Source organism: Pongo pygmaeus, chromosome 19 (genome assembly GCF_028885625.2).
Source record: "Pongo pygmaeus isolate AG05252 chromosome 19, NHGRI_mPonPyg2-v2.0_pri, whole genome shotgun sequence".
Taxonomy (NCBI): domain Eukaryota; kingdom Metazoa; phylum Chordata; class Mammalia; order Primates; family Hominidae; genus Pongo; species Pongo pygmaeus.
The window spans coordinates 81,510,573-81,530,625 of NC_072392.2; the positions used below are offsets into that span (position 1 = coordinate 81,510,573).

A 20,053-nucleotide genomic window follows, 5' to 3' on the forward strand; every position below is an offset into this window, starting at 1 on the left:
TGTTGAATAACAGTTGTGAAAGTGGGCATCCTTGTCTTGTTCTAGTTCTTGGAGGAAAGGCTTTTAGTTTTTCCCCATTCAGTATGATACTAGCTATGAGTCTGTCGTATATGTCTTTTATTATGTTTAAGTATGTTCCTTCTGTACCCAGTTTTTTTAGGATTTTTATCATGAAGGGATGTTGAACTTTATCAAATGCTTTTTCAGCATGAATTGAAATGATTGTATTATTTTTGTCCTTCATTCTATTGATATGGTGTAGCACATTGATTGATTTGTGTGTGTTGAACCATCCTTGCATCCCTGGGTTAAATCCCACTTTGTCATGATGAATGATCTTTTTAATGTGTTGTTGAATTTGTTTTGCTGGTATTTTGTTGAGGATTTTTGCATCAGTGTTCATCAGGAATATTGGCTTGTAGTTTTCTTGTTTTCATGGGTCTTCATTTGGTTTTAGAATCAGTGTAATCTAGCATCATAGAATGAGTTTGGAAATACTCTCCTCCTCTACTTTTTTGAATAGTTTGAGTAGGATTGGGAATAGTTCTTTTTTATTTATTTATTCTATTTTATTATTTTTTTTGAGACGAAGTCTCACTCTGTCGCCCAGGCTGGAGTGCAGTGGCACTATCTCGGCTCACTGCAAGCTCCACCTCCTGGGTTCATGCGATTCTCCTGCCTCAGCCTCCTGAGTAGCTGGGACTACAGGCGCCCGGCTAATGTTTTGTATTTTTAGTAGAGACGGGGTTTCACCATGTTAGCCAGGATGGTCTTGATCTCCTGACCTTGTTTGTGATCTGCCTGCCTCGGCCTCCCAAAGTGCTGGGATTACAGGCATGAGCCACCGTGCCCGGCCGGCAGTAGTTCTTTTTTAAATGTTTGGTAGAATCCAGCAGTGATGCCATTGGATCCTGGGCTTTTCTTTGCTAGGAGACTTTTTATTATGGTTTTGATCTCATTACTTTGTCTATTCAAGTTTTGCATTTCTTCATAGTTCAGTCTTGGTAAGTTGTATATGTTGAGGAATTTATCAGTTTCTTCAAGGTTTTTCAATTGATTGGTATATAGTTGCTCATAGTAGTCTCTAATGATCCTTTGAATTTCTGTGGTATCAGTTGTAATGTCGTTTTCATCTCTGATTTCAATTTATTTGGGTCTTCTCTCTTTTTTTCTTAGTCTGGCTAAAAGTTTGTCAATTTTATCTTCTCTAAAAAAAAACTTTTCATTTCGTTGATCTTTTGTATTTTTTGTTTCAATTTCATTTATTTCTGCTCTAATCTTTATTTCTTTCCTTCTACTAAGTTTGGGTTTAGTTTACTTTTTTCTTTAAGAAGCATCATTAAGTTGTTTATTTGACTTTTCTTTTTTTTTTTTTTTTTTTTGAGACAGAGTCTTGCTCTGTTGCCCTGGCTGGAGTGCAGTGGTGTGATCCCGGCTCATGGCAACCTCTGTCTCCCAGGTTCAAGCGATTCTCCTGCCTTAGCCTCCCGAGTAGCTGGGATTACAAATGCCCACCACCATGCCTGGCTAATTTTTGTATTTTTAGTAGAGGCGGGGTTTCACCATGTTGGCCAGGCTGGTCTCAAACTCCCGACCTCAAGTGATCCACCTGCCTCGGCCTCCCAAAGTGCTAGGATTACAGGCGTGAGCCACTGCTCCCGGCCTCTACCTTTTTTATGTAGGCACTTATTGCTGTAAACTTTCCTCTTAGTACTGCTTTCACTGTATCCTATAGGTTTTGGTATGTTGTGTTTCCATTTTCATTTGTTTCAAGAAATCTGTTAATTTCCTTCTTAACTTCTTCATTTGACCCACTGATCATGAGGAGCATATTGTTTAATTTCAATGTGTTTGTATAGTATCCAGAGTTCCTCTTGTTATTCATGTCTAGTTTTATTCCATTGTGGTCATAGAAGATAATTCATATGTTTTTTTTTAATTCTTTAAGACTTGTTCTGTGACCTAACATATGGTCTGCCCTTGAGAATGATCCATGTGCTGAGAAGAAGAATGTCTATTCTGCAGCCATTGGATGAAATGTTCTGTAAATATCTATTAGATCCATTTGGTCTATAATGCAGGTTAAGTCGAGTGTTTCTTTTGATTTTCTGTCTGGATGATCTGTCCAATGCTGAAAGTGGGGTGTTGAGGTCTCCAGCTATTATTGTATTCAAGTCTGTCTATCTCTTTAGCTCTAATAATAATTGGGTGCTCCAGTGTTAGGTGCATATGTATTTGGGTGCTCCAGTGTTGGGTGCATATATATTTACAGTTGTTATATCTTCTTGCTGAATTGACCCCTTTATCATTATGTAGTGACCTTCTTTGTCTCTTTTTATAGTTTTTGTCTTGAAATCTATTTTGTCTGATATAACTGTAGCTACTCCTATTCTTTTTTATTTCCATTTACATGGAATATCTTTTTTATCGCTTTATTTTCAGTCTGTGTATGTCTTTGTAGGTTAAATGTTTTCCTGTAGGCCACAGATAATTGGGTCTCGTTTTTTGTTTTTTGTTTGTTTGGTTTGTTGTTGTTGTTGTTGTTTTGGTCCATTCAGCCACCCTGTGTCTTTTGATTGCAGAGTTTATTCCATTTACGTTCAAGGTTGTTATTGATAAGGAAAGACTTACTCCTGCCATTTTGTTATTTGTTTTCTCATTGTTTTGTGGTCTTCTTTCTTTCCTTCCTGCCCTCCTTGTTGTGAACGTGATTTTTTTTGTGGCAGTATGTTTTAATTTCTTGCTTTTTATTTTTTGTGTATCCGTTGTTGGCTTTTTGGTTTGAGATTACCATGAAGCTTGCATGTAACATCTGGTTTCGGTTTTTGTTTTTGAGATAGGGTCTCACTTTGTTAGCCAGGGTGGAGTGCAGTAGTGTGATCTTAGCTCACTGCAACCCCCACCTCCTGGGCTCAAGTGATCCTCCCACCTCAGCCTCTCTAGTAACTGAGATAACAGGTGCACACCACCATGCTCAGCTAATTTTTTGTAGTGTTTTGTAAAGATGGGGTTTTGCCACATTGCCCAGGCTAGTCTTGAGCTCCTCAGCTCAAGCAGTCCACCTGCCCTGGCCTCCCAAAGTGCTGGGATTACAGGCGTGAGCTACCGCGCCCAGCCACAGGTAACATCTTATAACCCATTTATTTCAAACTGATAACAACTTAACACTGATTGCAAAAACAAACCAACTAATAAGCAAAGAGAAAACTAATAAAAACTCTCTACACTTTAACTTCATCTCCCCTTCTTTTTAACTTTTTATTGTTTCTATTTATATCTTATACTATCTATGTCTTGAAAAGTAGTTATTATATTTGATAGGTTCAACTTTTAGGGTTTCTACTCAAGATGAGTAGTTTATGAATCACAATTACAGTGGTCTGTGAACTATACTGTTACAGTGAGTTTTGTACCTAAGATAATTTCTTATTGCTCATTAATGTCCATTTCTTTCAGATTGAAGAACTCTGTTTAGCATTTCTTGTAGCACAGGTCTGGTGTTAATTAAATCCCTTAGCTTTTGTTTGTCTGGGAAAGCCTTTGTTTCTCCTTCATGTTTGAAGGATGTTTTCCCTGGATACGCTATTCTACAATAGATTTTTTTTCTCTTCAGCACTTTAAATATGTCATGCCATTCTTTACTGACCTGTAAGGTTTCCACTGAGAAGTCTGTTGCCAGATGTAGTGGAGCTCCTTTGTATGTTGTTTCTTTTCTTTTGTTCCTTTTAGGATCCTTTCTTTATCCTTCACCTTTGGGAAAGTACCTTGAGATAGTCTTATTTGGGTTAAATCTGCTTGGTGTTCTATTAGCTTCTTTTACTTGAATATTAATATATTTCTCTTATTCTTCCTTTGAATAAACATTCTACCCCAGTCTCTGTCTCCTCTTTAATGCCCAAGGCAGGTCCAGAAATGCTGTCCAGGAGCCAGGGCCTGGAGTCAGGAACCTTGAAATCTACTTGGTGTTCCATTCCAGTGCAGTGGAGCGGGCACCAAAGCCACAAGATAAAAGTCCTTCCCACTCTTCTTCACCTTCCCTCATGTAGAAGGAGTCTCACCACCCCAGGCCCATGGCAAGTACTGCCTGGCTACTGCTAATGTTCACTCAAGGCCCAAGAGCTCTTCATTCAGCTTGTGGTGAATGCTGCTAGGCCTTCAGGGTAGGTGGTTCCCCTTTGGTCCAAGTCAGGTCCAGAAATGCCATCCAGGAGCCAAGGCCTGGAATTGGGGAACCCAGAAGCCCTTTTGGTGCTTTACTCCCATGGCCAAGCTGGTACCCTATCTATAATACAAAGCCCCCTTCACTCCTGCCTCTCTTTTTCCTCAAGCAGGAGTCCTCCCTCAAACAGGGAATACACAGAGTCACACCTAAGGTCAGCATGGCCCTGGGTCTCATCCAAGGCCTGTGGCAAGTGCTGTGTGAGTACTGCTGATGTTGATTCAAGGCTCAGGGGCTCTATAATCAACAAATAATGAATCCTGCCAGTACTGGGTCCTTCCTTTCAAGGTAGCAGGTTCCTTTCTGGCACGGGTGTGTCAAGAAAAGTCTTCTGGGAACTAGGGCCTGAAATAGGGGCCCCAGAACTCTTCCTGTGGCCCTATTCTACTGTGGCTGAGCTGGTATCCAAGTTCCAAGACAAAGTCCTCTTGACTCTCTCCTCTCTTCTCCTCAGGTGGAAGGAAGGAGTCTCCCAAACCTGTGAGCTGCACTGCTTGGGGTTAGTGGAGGGGTAACGTTAGCACTCCCTTGGCCAACCCAGCTGGTGTCTCACTAGGTCACATGGACCCAAAGTTTTAATATGATGTTAAAACCAGGTACTAGGATTGCTCACCTGATTTTTGGGTCTTACGAAGGTGCTTTCTTATGTGAATAGTTGTTCAGTTTGGTGTTCCTGCAGGGGGACAGGGAAACAACCGTTGGAGGGTATTATTTGGCTATCTTGTTCTGCCTCCCCTTGTAGGCTTTTTTTTCTTAATACAGCATTTTGCTGAACTCCATTTTATACATTTCTGTTATCATTTTTACTCACTATTAATGAAAAATACATCCTCTTTTAATTAAAATGTATCAAACCATTTTAATGTGAGCCATTTTAATAAACGAACTCTCCTAGAACCTTGCTTTGAAATTATATACTGTGCCATTAATATTGCCATAATGGTAACCAGAAATTTCTGTCGCTTACCTAGCTGTTAAGATTTTATTTGAATTTTGCTTTAATGTGAATAGAAGATACTTATTTTCATTAATCTTCTTTTCAAATTACTCCTCAGTTTATCAGCTTAAAAAGTACCCTACAATTATTTTTATTTTTTTATTAAAAATAGTGTTTTGGGGGCTTTTGTTTGTTTGTTTTTTCATTTTGTTTCTTACTGCAGAAAATAGTTCAAGCGCAGAGAGCTATGATTTATTAGTATATGATATACAGCGTACATTGCTTTGCATTAGCAAGGTCTCTATTACTGCTCTTTGAAGCCATAAAACAGAATTAAAAGAAAGTGGCAAAGATGAATAAGGAATGAAAAATAAGCTTTTAAAAAGAGATTTAAATCTGTTTAGCTTTAGAGTGGGAAGGAAGGAGGCACTCACCGTACTGAGAGTCAGGATACCTGGCTTCATGGGCTGCTCTACTGCCAGTGACTGAATCACTTTGGACGAGTCACTCCACTGTTTCCTAATCATAAAATGAGAGAATTTGAATAGATCAGGAGTCAGCAACTTTTTTATTAAAAGGCAGCTAGTAAGTATTTTAGGCTTTGCAGGCCACATGGCCTGTATCACTACTTAGCTCTGATATAAATGATACTGTATTTAAATGAATAAGCAGGGTTCTGTTCAAATAAAACTTTATTAACAAAAACAGGTAGCAGGCCATATTTGGTCCACAGATTATCATTTGCTGGTGTTTATACTAGGTGATCTAGTATAAAAGATTTCTCTTCTGGGTGCGATGGCCCATGCCTGTAGTCCCAGCACTTTGGGAGGCCAAGGTGGGCTGATTGCTTTGAGCTCAAGAGTTCAAGACCAGCCTGGGCAACACGGCAAAACCCTGTCTCTACAAAAAATTAGCCAGGAGTGGTGGTGCATGCCTACTCAGAAGGCTAAGGTAGAATCGCTTGAACCTGGGAAACAGAGGTTGCAGTGAGCCAAGATCACACCACTGCACTCTAGCCTGGGTGACAAAATGAGACCCTGTCTCAAAAAAAAAAAAATTTCTCTTGCATCTACATTCTGTGATATTGCTTTATTATCAACATCACATATATGAAAGGGACTGGTGTTCAATTCTTTTCTATCCTGTATCAGTTAGGGGCCAGGCAGGAGACATAAACCGCATACTTATTTTAACAGAATAAGGGTTGAATTTGATAATATAAATAATTGTTGGCTGGTCACGGTGGCTTATGCCTGTAATCCCAGCACTTTGGGAGGCCAAGGTACAAGGATCATTTGAGGCCAGGGGTTCAAGACTAGCCTGGGCAATGTGGCAAGGCCCTATCTCTACGAAACAAATTGTTTTTAAATATTAGCCAGGTACAGTGGTGTGCGCCTGCCTCAGCCTCCCAGCTACTCCGGAGGCTGAGGCAGGAGGATGGCTTGAGCCCAGGAGGTTGAGACTGCAGTGGGCTGTGATTGTGCCACTGTACTCCAGCCTGGGTGGCAGAGTGACTAGTTTATCTCAAAAAAGAAAAAAAAATCATTAACTAGGTTTAAAGAACTGAAAAGGTAGTAAGAAAACCTTGAGGTATCATGGATTTAACAACTGCAGGAAGTAGTTACCACCTGTGGACCTGAGGAAACAAAAAGAGGCAAGAATTATTAAACTATACAAGATTGGAAGAAAGGCCTCACAAAGCTGACACTTACATCTCCATGAAGGGGATCCTGCTCAGCTGAGGCTAATAGAAGGGCTCCAAGAAGTGTTCTGTGGAGATTAGACCCAGACCACTAAGAACAAGGCACTGGTCACCCAGTGCCAGTATCTCTGAAGATGTGAGATGAGGTTAGTCCCGCCTCCCTTGGAAAAACTGCAAACTGGATTCAACTGCTGCTCCTGGAATGAACTGCCAATGCTTGGCTGAACAAGTAAGACTAGGGTAATGCTGATAGGAACAGGAAGGGGCAAATTATTTCTCCAGTAACCTTAACAATTAACAAAGTCCACCTTTTTGGCTAACCAGCGTCCATACTCCCCCTTCTATATATATTTGAGCTTCCAAACTATACATGTTTGAAACTCCAAACATTTTCAGCACAACAAACTGTATTTTAACCTAACAAGATGGAAGTATCTTTCATGTAGTTGAAGACATATTTACCTCTCCAAAATGAGGCTAGTTCCAACAGTCACTTTAACTATGTTTAGATGATATAACACTATCCGTCTCTGGCTGTGTTAATTATTCCTCAAACTCTGGCACAGTCCTATCTGAATGGTTTATCTAAAAACTAAATTGGAAAGTTAATTTACATCAAAACTTGCATTTATAAAATAAGGGAAAGGAGGCGAGAAAAAGAATAAATTAGTATAGCACACACACATATATAACAAAAGCAAGGAACAAAATATGCATAGCTGCTATAGTCGTCATTTCTGTAGCTAGTTATGAAACTGAGATTGATTTTTTTTCTTTAAGAGACAGAGTCTCACTCTGTTGCCCAGGCTGGAGTTCAGTGGTGCTCACTGCAGCCTCAAACTCCTGGGCTCAAGCAATTCTCTCACCTCAGCCTCCCAAGTAGCTGGCACTACGGACATGCACACTATACCCAATCAGTTTTTTTGTTTGTTTAATTTTCAGAGATGAGGTCTTGCTTTGATGCCCAGGCTGGTCTTAAAGTCCTGGCCTCAAGAGATCCTCCCACCTCAGCCTTCTTAGTAGCTGGGATTACGGGCGCAAGCCACTGCATCCCGCTGATATTTGTAACTTTTTTCATCTACTGCCTATCCCATGTGTCCTTTGCCCTAAGCCAGGACCACATCTAGTCAGGGTTCTTTCCCTGATAGGATGTCCTAAATCTTCATTCTTGGTGGGTCTGAATCCCTAGTAGTCCTCTTTTTTTTTAGTAGCTACATAGATATGGATAAAGAATCAAACAAAAGAAAATAGACTTTGGTTAAAGCAGGAGGCATTGGAACATAAGAACATAACTATGGAACATAAGAAACAACTATGGGCTAGGGCCACCCCCTGAGTCTTGGCCTAAACTCCTCTCAACCCCCAAAAAAGAAAGAAAGAATTCATGGAAACATTAGAACAGCAATAGGGATGGTTTTGTCGTTGTCCCTAATGTTTTAAAATAAGAGATTAGATACTTATCTCTTCTGGGTAGTTTTAACTTCAGAATGCTAAGATAAAGATTTTTTTTAATACTTTTGCTACTCTTTTACTCTCTCTGGTGTAAAATGTGGCATCTAACTTCCGTTTCTTAGTTTAAGTTCCCTAAACTAGCTTTCAAATACTTATTTCTTTATAGGAATTATATCTGCAATTTGGATAAATTCCTTTAGCTGGGTTTCCGGTAGACCTAGATAACTAAGATGAGAAATATAAAGTGTGTGTATTGTTAAGCACATTTTAATCAGCTCTTATCATAGTTGAGCACAGAGAAGAACATTAACGTTATTAAATGTAAAACTCTGTATATATTAATAGTGATGAGCTAACTCTGAATTTTCAGCCTGCCAAGAAATCTTTTAAAAAGAGCTTTTACTGCAAATCTTGCTTATTTAAGATAGAAAAGTAGGATAATTATATATTATAACTAAATGAAGATCAAATAAAAGCAGAGATCTAGAGCAGACAGGACACATCCTGGCACTCTTTATGATAGCTGGTCCAAAGTGTCAGTAAAACAATTGGGCATTTCAGAGTTATAAAAGTTGGTTCAAACACTTAATTATAAAAATGTCTTTTGAAGCTTAAAGTACCATAAAATGTGTCAATTATATTTCACAGAATATCACTTTGATTTCTCTGTAAATCAAATCTGAGTTATTTTTTGTTGTATTTATTCTTGAAATTAGCTGATTCTACCTTTTAAACCAAAGAAAGCTAGTGTAATCTACCATGTTATAGAACAGGAAAGATTTTTCCTCTGCCTTTGTAGATGCAATACAAAAGAAAGTCAGCAAGTCTGTTCTTGAAACCATACTTTACCCAAACAGCCCTTGGTCCCCTTTCAACAAATTAATTTAATAAGCATTTTTGAGCACCTATTTTATGCCAGGCATAATGCATTTATTGAGAATAGAATGTAAATAAGACATAGTCCCTGCTCGTGGCCATACTCAGATGTTGAAAGATCAACAGGTATATCACTCTGCTATTGGTACAATAATGCTGTGCAACAAACTATACAAAAATATAGCAGCTCAACATAATCATTTATTTGTACCCACCCATCTCAGGTTAACTACGGATTGATTGGTCTAGGCAGAGTTTGGTTAGGTTTGGTTGCAAGCTGGAGACTGGCTCCAGATCTACCTTATTCTATCTTCCTTGGACCAGTGGGCTAACTGGACATATTCTTTCATAATGTTGGCAGAACCAAAAAAGACAAGCTCAGTTCTACAAACACATTTTAAATCCTTCCTTGTATCACATCTACTAATATACCATTAGTTAAAGCAAGTCAAATGATCAAACCCAAAGTCAAGGGCAGGGAAGTGTACTCAACCTCTAATGGGAATTACTGCAAAATGGGATTCAGGGTCTGGTGGTGAGAACTGCAGAGACAGATGAGAAAGAGCATGAATATAGGAAAGGCTGAAGAACTGGGGGCAGTATTTCAGTTTGCTACAGGCATGTTTTAAAACGGGAGCAGCAAATGCAGAGATAACCAGTAGCTCCCTTCCACTGCCTTTGTTGGACTATTATGACCAAGCAAAATGCCAGTGTCACCAGAGTGTTGCACCTCGCCTTTGCAAGGAGAAACTGGGTTATCATTGTGTCTTGAATGTTGAGAACTTGGATCGAAAGCTTCATTGTAATATTAAAGTTATTTAATTGAGTAATTTGGGGAGATGGTATAAAGTTAAAAGATTTCTCAACTTTTTGTGTTGAGAAACTACCTATTTTTATAGTATGTATATGGAAAGTAAGCTGCTAATAGCGTGTGTGGCTTGCTGGCATTGGAGAGGCACAGGAAAAGAGCAAAGAAGTCATTACCAGCCTGGGCAACAAAGAGAGACCGTGTATCTACAAATAGTAATTTTAAAAAATTAGCTGAGCGTGGTGGTGCATACCTGTGGTTCCAGCTACTTGGGAGTCTGAAGTGGGAAGGAGACGCTGAGCCTGACTTGTCTGCCTGGGCCAATGGTATGGCCTCTGTTTGGGATTAATGACCCATTTTCAGAGCTGCTGTGGAATACATATGAATTGGAATCTACATCTGTGAAAAGTAGGATATCCTAATACAAAGGACTCATATAATGACTAATGTTTTGTAACTACTTAGTAAGTGTTTTAGGTAATATTTATGTTCAAAATATCCAGGAAAGGAAGGGAGATGATGCTTGTAGTAGTAGTTTTAGTAAAATGAGGGGAATAGTTGTGCTCAGACTCTCCTAATATTATTGTCTTAATATGGGAGAGGCCAAAAATTACCCGTAGGGATTCTTAGCAAAGACAGAAATCTTCCAAGCATCTCTCCAGGCAAGAAGCCCATGCATTTCTCTTAAGAGACTAGACAGAATGTCTTCATTGTTACACTTTCTGATTTTTTTGTTTCCCTTTAAAATAAAAGCCATAATTCAAGAAAAGCATGTTGCACACTACCCAGCACATTACAGGTGTTTAATAAATACATGTTCATTCCTTTTAGTTCTTTTCACCTTAGTAATAAACTTTTAAAAAGATTATTCCGTCTTCTTTTTGATATAAGCAGAAGAATCATCTGTCCCATCAAGAGAAAGAGAGGGTAAGAGGTAGAGCAATAGAACCATATTGCTAATAAACAAGAGTTATGCAAAGTTGAAATATGGTGTATCAAGAGATAGTGACATGTTCAGGCATAAGCTATACAACTACATTCAAAGAGATAAGAGAGTTGAGCATTACACAGGTGTTGGATGGGATAGCCCTTAAGGTCCATTCCATTCCTGTAATTTTAATAAAATATTAATAAAATTTTAATAAATTTTTAATAAAATATTCTTTTGACTGCTATCTGCTACATTCTTTAGTAAAATGTTTCCTTGCTCATCTTTTTTCTTTCCTATACACTGATTAGAAACTATGGTAAAAGTATTGTTACGGCACAGTGCTGACATTTTTTTTACTAACAATTTTGTTATATTTGTTAAATGAATGAACAGATTAACAAATGAATATCAGTACCCAATGTCAATCATCATAAACAACTTATATATGAGGTTGGAGATGTAAGTTTACTTACTGTCGTAATTCTTGTTTCCTTATGCTGCGGGAATTCTGAGCTGTCTCCCCTTCCTCTTTTGCTTCTTAGTTTATATTGAAGAGCTTATTTATAATCAGCTATTCGGTAAGGTAGTATATATCATTGGTGGCAAAATTGGATTTCTTGATTAAAATTTTGGATGATAAAGTCTTTGAGGCAAATGACCATGTAATCTCAACATATCATACAATACAGAAATATACTCCCCAAGTATTTGGTGGCAAAACATTTGAGGCCCAGCAGCCATAAAAAGATAATCTTAGAGGTTTTTTTTCCCTCTCACCAGCTCGAACCACTTGTTAGTAATAAGTTGGTAGCTAATATTTTCTTTTTTTGTGGTGGTGGTGGTGGTGGTGGTGGTGGTGGTGGTGGTGGTGTTTGAAACAGGGTCTCTCTGTTGCCGAGGCTGTGGTGCAATGGCATGATCATGGCTGGCTGCAGCCTTGACCTCCCAGGCTCAATCAATCCTCCTGTCTGAGCCTCCTGAGTAGCTGGGACTACAGGCGCACACCACCATGCCTGGCTAATTTTTTTGTGCATTTTTTGTGGAGATGGGGTTTCGCCATGTTGCCCAGGCTGGTCTTGAACTCTTGGGCTCAAGCGATCCACCCTCCTCAGCCTCCCAAAGTCCTGGGATTACTAGCATGAGCCACTGGTAGCTAATATTTTCAAACAATAAAATGGATACTCTAGTATTTCTTATAATTTGAAACATTTTTGTAAAATGAATTGTTTCTTTCACTCAGTTTTTAGTAAAAACCCATTTACTATATCTTTTGATAACAAAGAAACTTCCTTTTTGTTACTGTCTCCGCAGCTTTCATGATCCAGACATTCAGAGGCAAGATGGCATTTTAAGCTTTTGGACTAGCATTTTGTTTTTCATTTTAAATCTCAAATCTACCATTATCTGTTTCTTTTATGAAGTAAGGGTTTATGTTAATTTGCTTAGTTTGTTTTGCTTTTTGAATAGGAAATATTTAATCCCTCTGTTTAAGGTTATAGAACCTCTTAGCAAGCACAGGTTTATTATGTACTGTCTTAAAGTAGCAAGTGAAATGAAGGGTTAATATTTTTTACAAACCACTTATTTGGATTTTTAAAGGCATAAAATACATGTATTTTATATATATTACGTATTTTGCATATGTATATTTTGGCTGGAGTAAGCCCTGATTCCAAAGTTCTGGAGATACAGACTAGCTGAAAGACATTTTCTGAACTTAAATATTCTAACTAAACTTTTCTTTCTTGTCAGCCACCAGCTCTGCCCACTTGGAAGACCTTGCTTACCTGGATGAGCAGAGACATACACCTTTGAGAACTTCTCTACGAATGCCAAGACAGAGTATGGGTGGTGCTCGCACACAGCAGGATTTAAGAGGTTAGAACCACAGAAGGGCTTTAAGGATGCCCGGGAACAGATGGAAATGGGCAAAAGCCAAAAAGTTCCCTTGTTTCCTATTCCCATGCTTATTTAAACCTCCCTTAAGAAGTGAAATGATCCATTTTAGCATGTGACCAGATCATCCATTTTAGCATGTGACCAGTTCATTTCTGCTGAGTCTAGAGCAAGATAAACACAAATACGTTGTACTCCTCATAGACAGGCATTGTGTAATTATCAACATTTGGAAGCATTAGTTCCTCGAAATTCTGAAAGAAAACAAATGTAAAGGGGCTGTGGTAATAGGGGAAACAACCTTTCTAAGATCTTGGATTTCAGAAGTGACTGTGGGCCAGATTCAGCCCTAGCCATATGGCAGGTGAACTATGCTGATCATAATGTACAGATTGAGCTTCCCTAATCCGAAAATCCAAAATCCAAAATGCTTTGAAATCCAAAACTTTCTGAGTGCCAACGTGACACCACAAGTGGAAAATTCCACACCTAGCCTCATGTGATGGGTTGCAGTGAAAACTTTGTTTCACAAAATGTTGAGTAAAATTACCTTCAGGCTATGTGTATAAGGTGTGTATGAAACATATGAATTTCTTGTTTAGACCCAAGTCCTATCTCCAAGATGTTTCATTATATATATGCAAATATTCCAAAGTCCAAAAAAATCTGAAATTCAAAACACTTCTGATCCCAAGCATTTTAGATAAGGGATACTCAGGCTGTATTTTGCTAGGGAATTTTTTTCATTTTTGTTTTAGTGGCCATTTCTAGTAACATGCAATACTTTTATTATCTTGGTCTTTTAGAAAGTGCCTATAATCCTGGCCTAGCAAGATCTACACAACCTATCCTTTTCTCACTCAGGTACCTGTTGCCTTACCTTCTTTGTGGCATGCTACTTGCTTCTCCAAGCTGGCACCAGATCCTTTTAAAGACTGTCATTTTGTTACAGTGATGGTCTAGTTGAGGAGCCTCTTATTGGTATTTCTGTGCCTCTCGTTTGCTCAAAATGAACCAAACTGTCTCTGATAGCTTTTAACAGATAGTCTTCTTTCTCTGGTATGTTAGCAATCTCTATCTCTACCACAAGTGTGTTTTTAATTTTATCTTACGGATTATTTTAATCTTTCTTTAGCTCTCTTCTTCACCCCTTGTCCTATTCCCTACTCTAAGCAGTATAGTGCCACATGCACAATTCCCACGGGAAGGAATTTATACATGTCTGCTGTCCACTCTAGACATCATTATGCTAACAGTTTTTCAGTGATGGCTAAGCAAATAGGAGCATAAAATAATTGATTGTATTGCAACAATTACCATACCTCCCATCAACAGCAGTTAGTTGATAGCCTCAGTCATACTTTTAGTTCCCAGTCCTTTTGTCCATCCGGCTTGCCAGTTCTTCAGTTTGTCATATACCAGTTGCATGGCATATGCAACTGTGTGTTTGCAGTCCAGAAAATGGAAATATATCAAGCACTATTTTAGACTGATTACATCTAAAGTCTGAATAAATTTGCTCAAGAGACCAAATAATTGATTTGTGCCCCAACCAGAATGCACAGCCGTAATAAAGAAGATTGGACAGAAGTACTAATCTATATGGACCTTCAGATTTGATTGAAAATCTGCCACATTGGCATCGTCTTCCATCTCATTACTAAAAAACATACTGACATTGTTGACTTTATTTTCTGCTTTACTAATCATTGAATAATAGATGTTATACTACGTAGAAAACAAAATTATTTGACAGATTTCAGCAGTGAAATTTTTGGGAAGCCTTTATATTGATTTCTGTTGATATGTGATAGCACCTATCTGCTTCTAGTATCTGAAGATTTAATAAGGTCTTTAACAGATACATTCTGGTGAGCTTAATGTTTACAAATACCAGTTTTATCTGGAATGCAACAAAGATCTTTTCCATTGCATTGATCTTCAGCTGAAACATTCAGTGAAACAACAAAAGCACATTCAAAGATTTTCCCAAAGCTTACCTAAATCTTTAGGAAGGGCTCTGACTGAATAATGAATTTCTAAAAATACTAATTTCATATTCCTTGCAAATAATGTCTTATCGTTTACGTTAATACTTAAGCTGGAGTTTGTCCATTGATGAAGATGCTATGATGTTAGTATTTTAGTTCCATGAAGTCATCTTTATTTTTCAAGAGCTTTCCTTTTAGCAGTCTAAATGGTTAGAACATGCCATCCAGCTGGGTACATTGATCCATAAAAAGCAAGGTGTTTACTTAGCAGTATAAAGTATACTAAAACTAGTAATAACTTTAATTCCGAATTTTTAGAATTTAGAGTCCCAGAACGATAATCCTCTCTCAAAAAGTAACATGTTATCTTAATTATTGTTTACAGATGAATTGTATGGCTTAGGATACAACTTAAAACACATTATCAAGAAAGGAAAGCAAACTTGGGCAGATAAACTTTCCTTATGTTTCTTCAGACCTGCTTGGCAAGCCTTTATAATATGTGATTATTATATCCACAATGTTGTACTTTATTTCAGAAAAAATCATATTTGTTTTCCTGGAATAATTTTTAAAAACATGTCACATCATGCTTTCTAATTTTATTTAAAGGAATGTACAAGTTACAGTCATATTTCAGTTTGACATATTTTTCTTCTGATTATGATTAAATTGAAACTATCCCCAAAAAAGTAATGAAATGATTGAAAATCTTTTTTTAGTCTGCATTAAGGTATATCTTTCCACTTTAGAATAGAGGTGTATTTTTCTAAATTTTAAAGGTGTACTCTAACAAGTTCTGTGAAATAGGTTTTTTTTAACTTTTATTTTAAGTTTAGGGGTACATGTGCAGGTTTGTTTTATAAGTATGAGTCATGGGAGTTTCTTGTACAGATTATTTCATCACCCAAGTATTAAGCCTAGTATCCATTCATTATTTTTCCCAGTCTTCTCCCTCCTCCTACCTCCTTCCACCAGTAGGCCCCAGTGTTTGTTGTTCCCTTTTATGTGTCCATGCATTCTCATCATTTAGCTCCCACTTATAAGTGAGAACATGCGGCATTTGGTTTTCTGTTCCTGCATTAGTTCACCAAGGATAACAGCCTCCAGCCTCATCCATGTTCCTGCAAAGGACATGATCTCATTGTTTTTTATTGCTTCGTAGTATTCCATGGTGTGTATGTACCACATTTTGTTTATCCAGTCTGCCATCGATGGACATTGAAGTTGATTCCATGTCTTTGCTGTTGTGAACAGTGCTGCAGTCAACATACATGTGCATGTGTCTTTATGATAACAATTTATATTCCTTCAAATATACCCAGTGATGGGATTACTGGATTGAATGGCAGTTCTATTTTTATATCTTTGAGGAATTGCCACACTGTTTTCCACAGTGGTTGAACTGATTGTGGAAAACACTCCCACCAACTGTGTGTAAGTGTTCCTTTTTCTCCACAGCTTCGCCAGCATCTGTTATATTTTGGCATTTTATTAACAGCCTTTCAGACTGTTATGAGATGGTATCTCACTGTGCTTTTGATTTGCATTTCTCTAAAGATCAATGACACTGAGCTCTTTTTCTTTTTTTTTCCATTCTTTTATTTTATTATTTTCTTTTATTATTATTATTATACTTTAAGTTTTAGGATACATGTGCACAATGTGCAGGTTAGTTACATATGTATACATGTGCCATGCTGGTGTGCTGCACCCATTAACTCATCGTTTAGCATTAGGTATATCTCCTAAAGCTATCCCTCCCCCCTCCCCCCGCCCCATAACAATCCCCAGAGTGTGATTTTCCCCTTCCTGTGTCCATGTGTCTCATTGTTCACTTCCCACCTATGAGTGAGAATATGTGGTGTTTGGTTTTTTGTTCCTGCGATAGTTTACTGAGAATGATGATTTCCAATTTCATCCATGTCCCTACAAAGGACATGAACTCATCATTTTTTATGGCTGCATAGTATTCCATGGTGTATATGTGCCACATTTTCTTAATCCAGTCTATCATTGTTGGACATTTGGGTTGGTTCCAAGTCTTTGCTATTGTGAATAGTGCCACAATAAACATATGTGTGCATGTGTCTTTATAGCAGCATGATTTATAGTCCTTTGGGTATATACCCAGTAATGGGATGGCTGGGTCAAATGGTATTTCTAGTTCTAGATCCCTGAGGAATCGCCACACTGACTTTCGCAAGGGTTGAACTAGTTTACAGTCCCACCAACAGTGTAAAAGTGTTCCTATTTCTCCACATCCTCTCCAGCACCTGTTGTTTCCTGACTTTTTAATGATTGCCATTCTAACTGGTGTGAGATGGTATCTCATTGTGGTTTTGATTTGCATTTCTCTGATGGCCAGTGATGGTGAGCATTTTGTCATGTGTTTTTTGGCTGCATAAATGTCTTCTTTTGAGAAGTGTCTGTTCATATCCTTCGCCCACTTTTTGATGGGGTTGTTTGTTTTTTTCTTGTAAATTTGTTTGAGTTCATTGTAGATTCGGATATTAGCCCTTTGTCAGATGAGTAGGTTGCGAAAATTTTCTCCCATTTTGTAGGTTGCCTGTTCACTCTGATGGTAGTTTCTTTTGCTGTGCAGAAGCTCTTTAGTTTAGGGATGCAAGGCTGGTTCAATATACACAAATCAATAAATGTAATCCAGCATATAAACAGAACCAAAGACAAAAACCACATGATTATCTCAATAGATGCAGAAAAGGCCTTTGACAAAATTCAACAACCCTTCATGCTAAAAACTCTCAATAAATTAGGTATTGATGGGATGTATCTCAAAATAATAAGAGCTATCTATGACAAACCCACAGCCAATATCATACTGAATGGGCAAAAACTGGAAGCATTCCCTTTGAAAACTGGCACAAGACAGGGATGCCCTTTCTCACCACTCCTATTCAACATAGTGTTGGAAGTTCTGGCCGGGGAAGTTAGGCGGGAGAAGGAAATAAAGGGTATTCAATTAGGAAAAGAGGAAGTCAAATTGTTCCTGTTTGCAGACGACATGATGGTATATCTAGAAAACCCCATTGTCTCAGCCCAAAATCTCCTTAAGCTGATAAGCAACTTCAGCAAAATCTCAGGATACAAAATCAATGTACAAAAATCACAAGCATTCTTATACACCAATAACAGACAAACAGCCAAATCATGAGTGAACTCCCATTCACAATTGCTTCAAAGAGAATAAAATACCTAGGAAACCAACTTACAAGGGACGTGAAGGACCTCTTCAAGGAGAACTACAAACCACTGCTCAAGGAAATAAAAGAGGATACAAACAAATGGAAGAACATTCCATGCTTATGGGTAGGAAGAATCAATATCATGAAAATGGCCATACTGCCCAAGGTAATTTATAGATTCAGTGCCATCCCCATCAAGCTACCAATGACTTTCTTCACAGAATTGGAAAAAACGACTTTAAAGTTCATATGGAACCAAAAAAGAGCCCGCATCGCCAAGTCAATCCTAAGCCAAAAGAACAAAGCTGGAGGCATCACACTACCTGACTTCAAACTATGCTACAAGGCTACAGTAACCAAAACAGCATGGTACTGGTACCAAAACAGAGATATAGATCAATGGAACAGAACAGAGGCCTCAGAAATAACGCCACATATCTACAACTATCTGATCTTTGACAAGTACCTGAGAAAAACAAGCAATGGGGAAAGGATTCCCTATTTAATAAATGGTGCTGGGAAAACTGGATAGCCATATGTAGAAAGCTGAAACTGGATCCCTTCCTTACACCTTATACAAAAATTAATTCAAGATGGATTAAAGACTTAAACGTTAGACCTAAAACCATAAAAACCCTAGAAGAAAACCTAGGCATTACCATTCAGGACATAGGCATGGGCAAGGACTTCATGTCTAAAACACCAAAAGCAATGGCAACAAAAGCCAGAATTGACAAATGGGATCTAATTAAACTAAAGAGCTTCTTTTTTTTTTTTAATTTTACTTTAAGTTCTGGGATATGTGTGCAGAGCATGCAGGTTTGTTACATAGGTATACATGTGCCATGGTGGTGTGCTGCACCTATCTACCCATCATCTAGGTTTTAAGCCCCACATGCATTAGGTATTTATCCTAATGCTGTCCCTCCCCTTGCCCCCCCATCCCCCAACAGGCCCCAGTATGTGATGTTCACCTCCCTGTGTCTGTGTGTTCTGCCACTGAGCTCTTCTTCATAAGCTGGTTGGCTGCATGTATGTCTTCTTTTAAAAAGTGACTGCTCATGTCCTTTGTCCATTTTTTTTAATAGGGTTATCTGTTTTTTTCTTAACAAAGTAATTTAAATTTAATTAATTAAATTTCTTAAATTTAAAGTTCTTGTAGATGCTGGGTATTAGACTTTTGTCAGAGACATCGTTTGCAAAATTTTCTCCCATTCTGTAGGTTGTCTGTTGACTCTGTTGATAGTATCTTTTGCTGTGCAGAAGCTCTTTAGTTTAATTGGATCCTGTTTGTCAATTTTTGCTTTTGTTGGAATTGCTTTTGGTGGCTTCATCATGAAATCTTTGCCTATTTCTTTATCCAGAATGGTATTGCTTAGGTTGTCTTCAGGGTTTTTATAGTTTGGGGTTTTACATTTAAGTCTTTAATTTATCTTGAGTTAATTTTTATATGTGGTGTAAGGAAGGGATCCAGTTTCAGTCTTTGCATATAGCTAGCCAATTATCCCAGCACTGCTTATTAAATAGGGAGTCCTTTCCCTATTGCTTGTTTTTGTCAGTTTTATTGAAGACCGGGTAGTTGTAGGTTTGCAGTCTTATTTCCTGGTTCTCTATTATGTTCGGTTGGTCTATGTGTCTGTTTGTACCAGTACCATGCTGTTTTGGTTATTGTAGTCCTGTAGTATAGTTTGAAATTGGGTAGTGTGGTGCTTCCGGCATTGTTCTTTTTGCTTAGGATTACCTTGGCTATTTGGGCTCTCTTTTTGGTTCCATATGAATTTTAAAATAGTTTTTTCTGGTTTTGTGAAGAGTGTCGTTGGCAGTTTGATAAGAATAACATTGAATCTTACCAGTTACTTTTGGCAGTATGGCCATTTTAACGACATTGATTCTTCCTATTCATGAGCATGAAATTTTTTCTATTTGTTTGTGTCATCTCTGATTTCTTTGAGCAGTGTTTTGAAGTTCTCCTTATAGAGATAATTCACCTACCTGGTTAACTGTATTCCTAGGTATTTTATTCTGAAATAGTTTT

At 38.0% G+C, this 20,053-nt stretch overlaps 1 protein-coding gene across 6 annotated transcripts in view; it reads left to right on the top strand.

The window, feature by feature from the left end:
* TANC2 (tetratricopeptide repeat, ankyrin repeat and coiled-coil containing 2) overlaps nucleotides 1–20,053 on the top strand; it is a 487,927-nt gene that overhangs the window by 311,570 nt on the left and 156,304 nt on the right. For all 6 annotated transcript variants that reach the window (XM_063657089.1, XM_054458934.2, XM_063657088.1 and 3 more), the window contains one exon: nucleotides 12,678–12,803. In XM_063657089.1, the coding sequence (XP_063513159.1) occupies nucleotides 12,678–12,803 (126 nt within the window). The remainder of the gene's footprint in view (nucleotides 1–12,677; nucleotides 12,804–20,053) is intronic.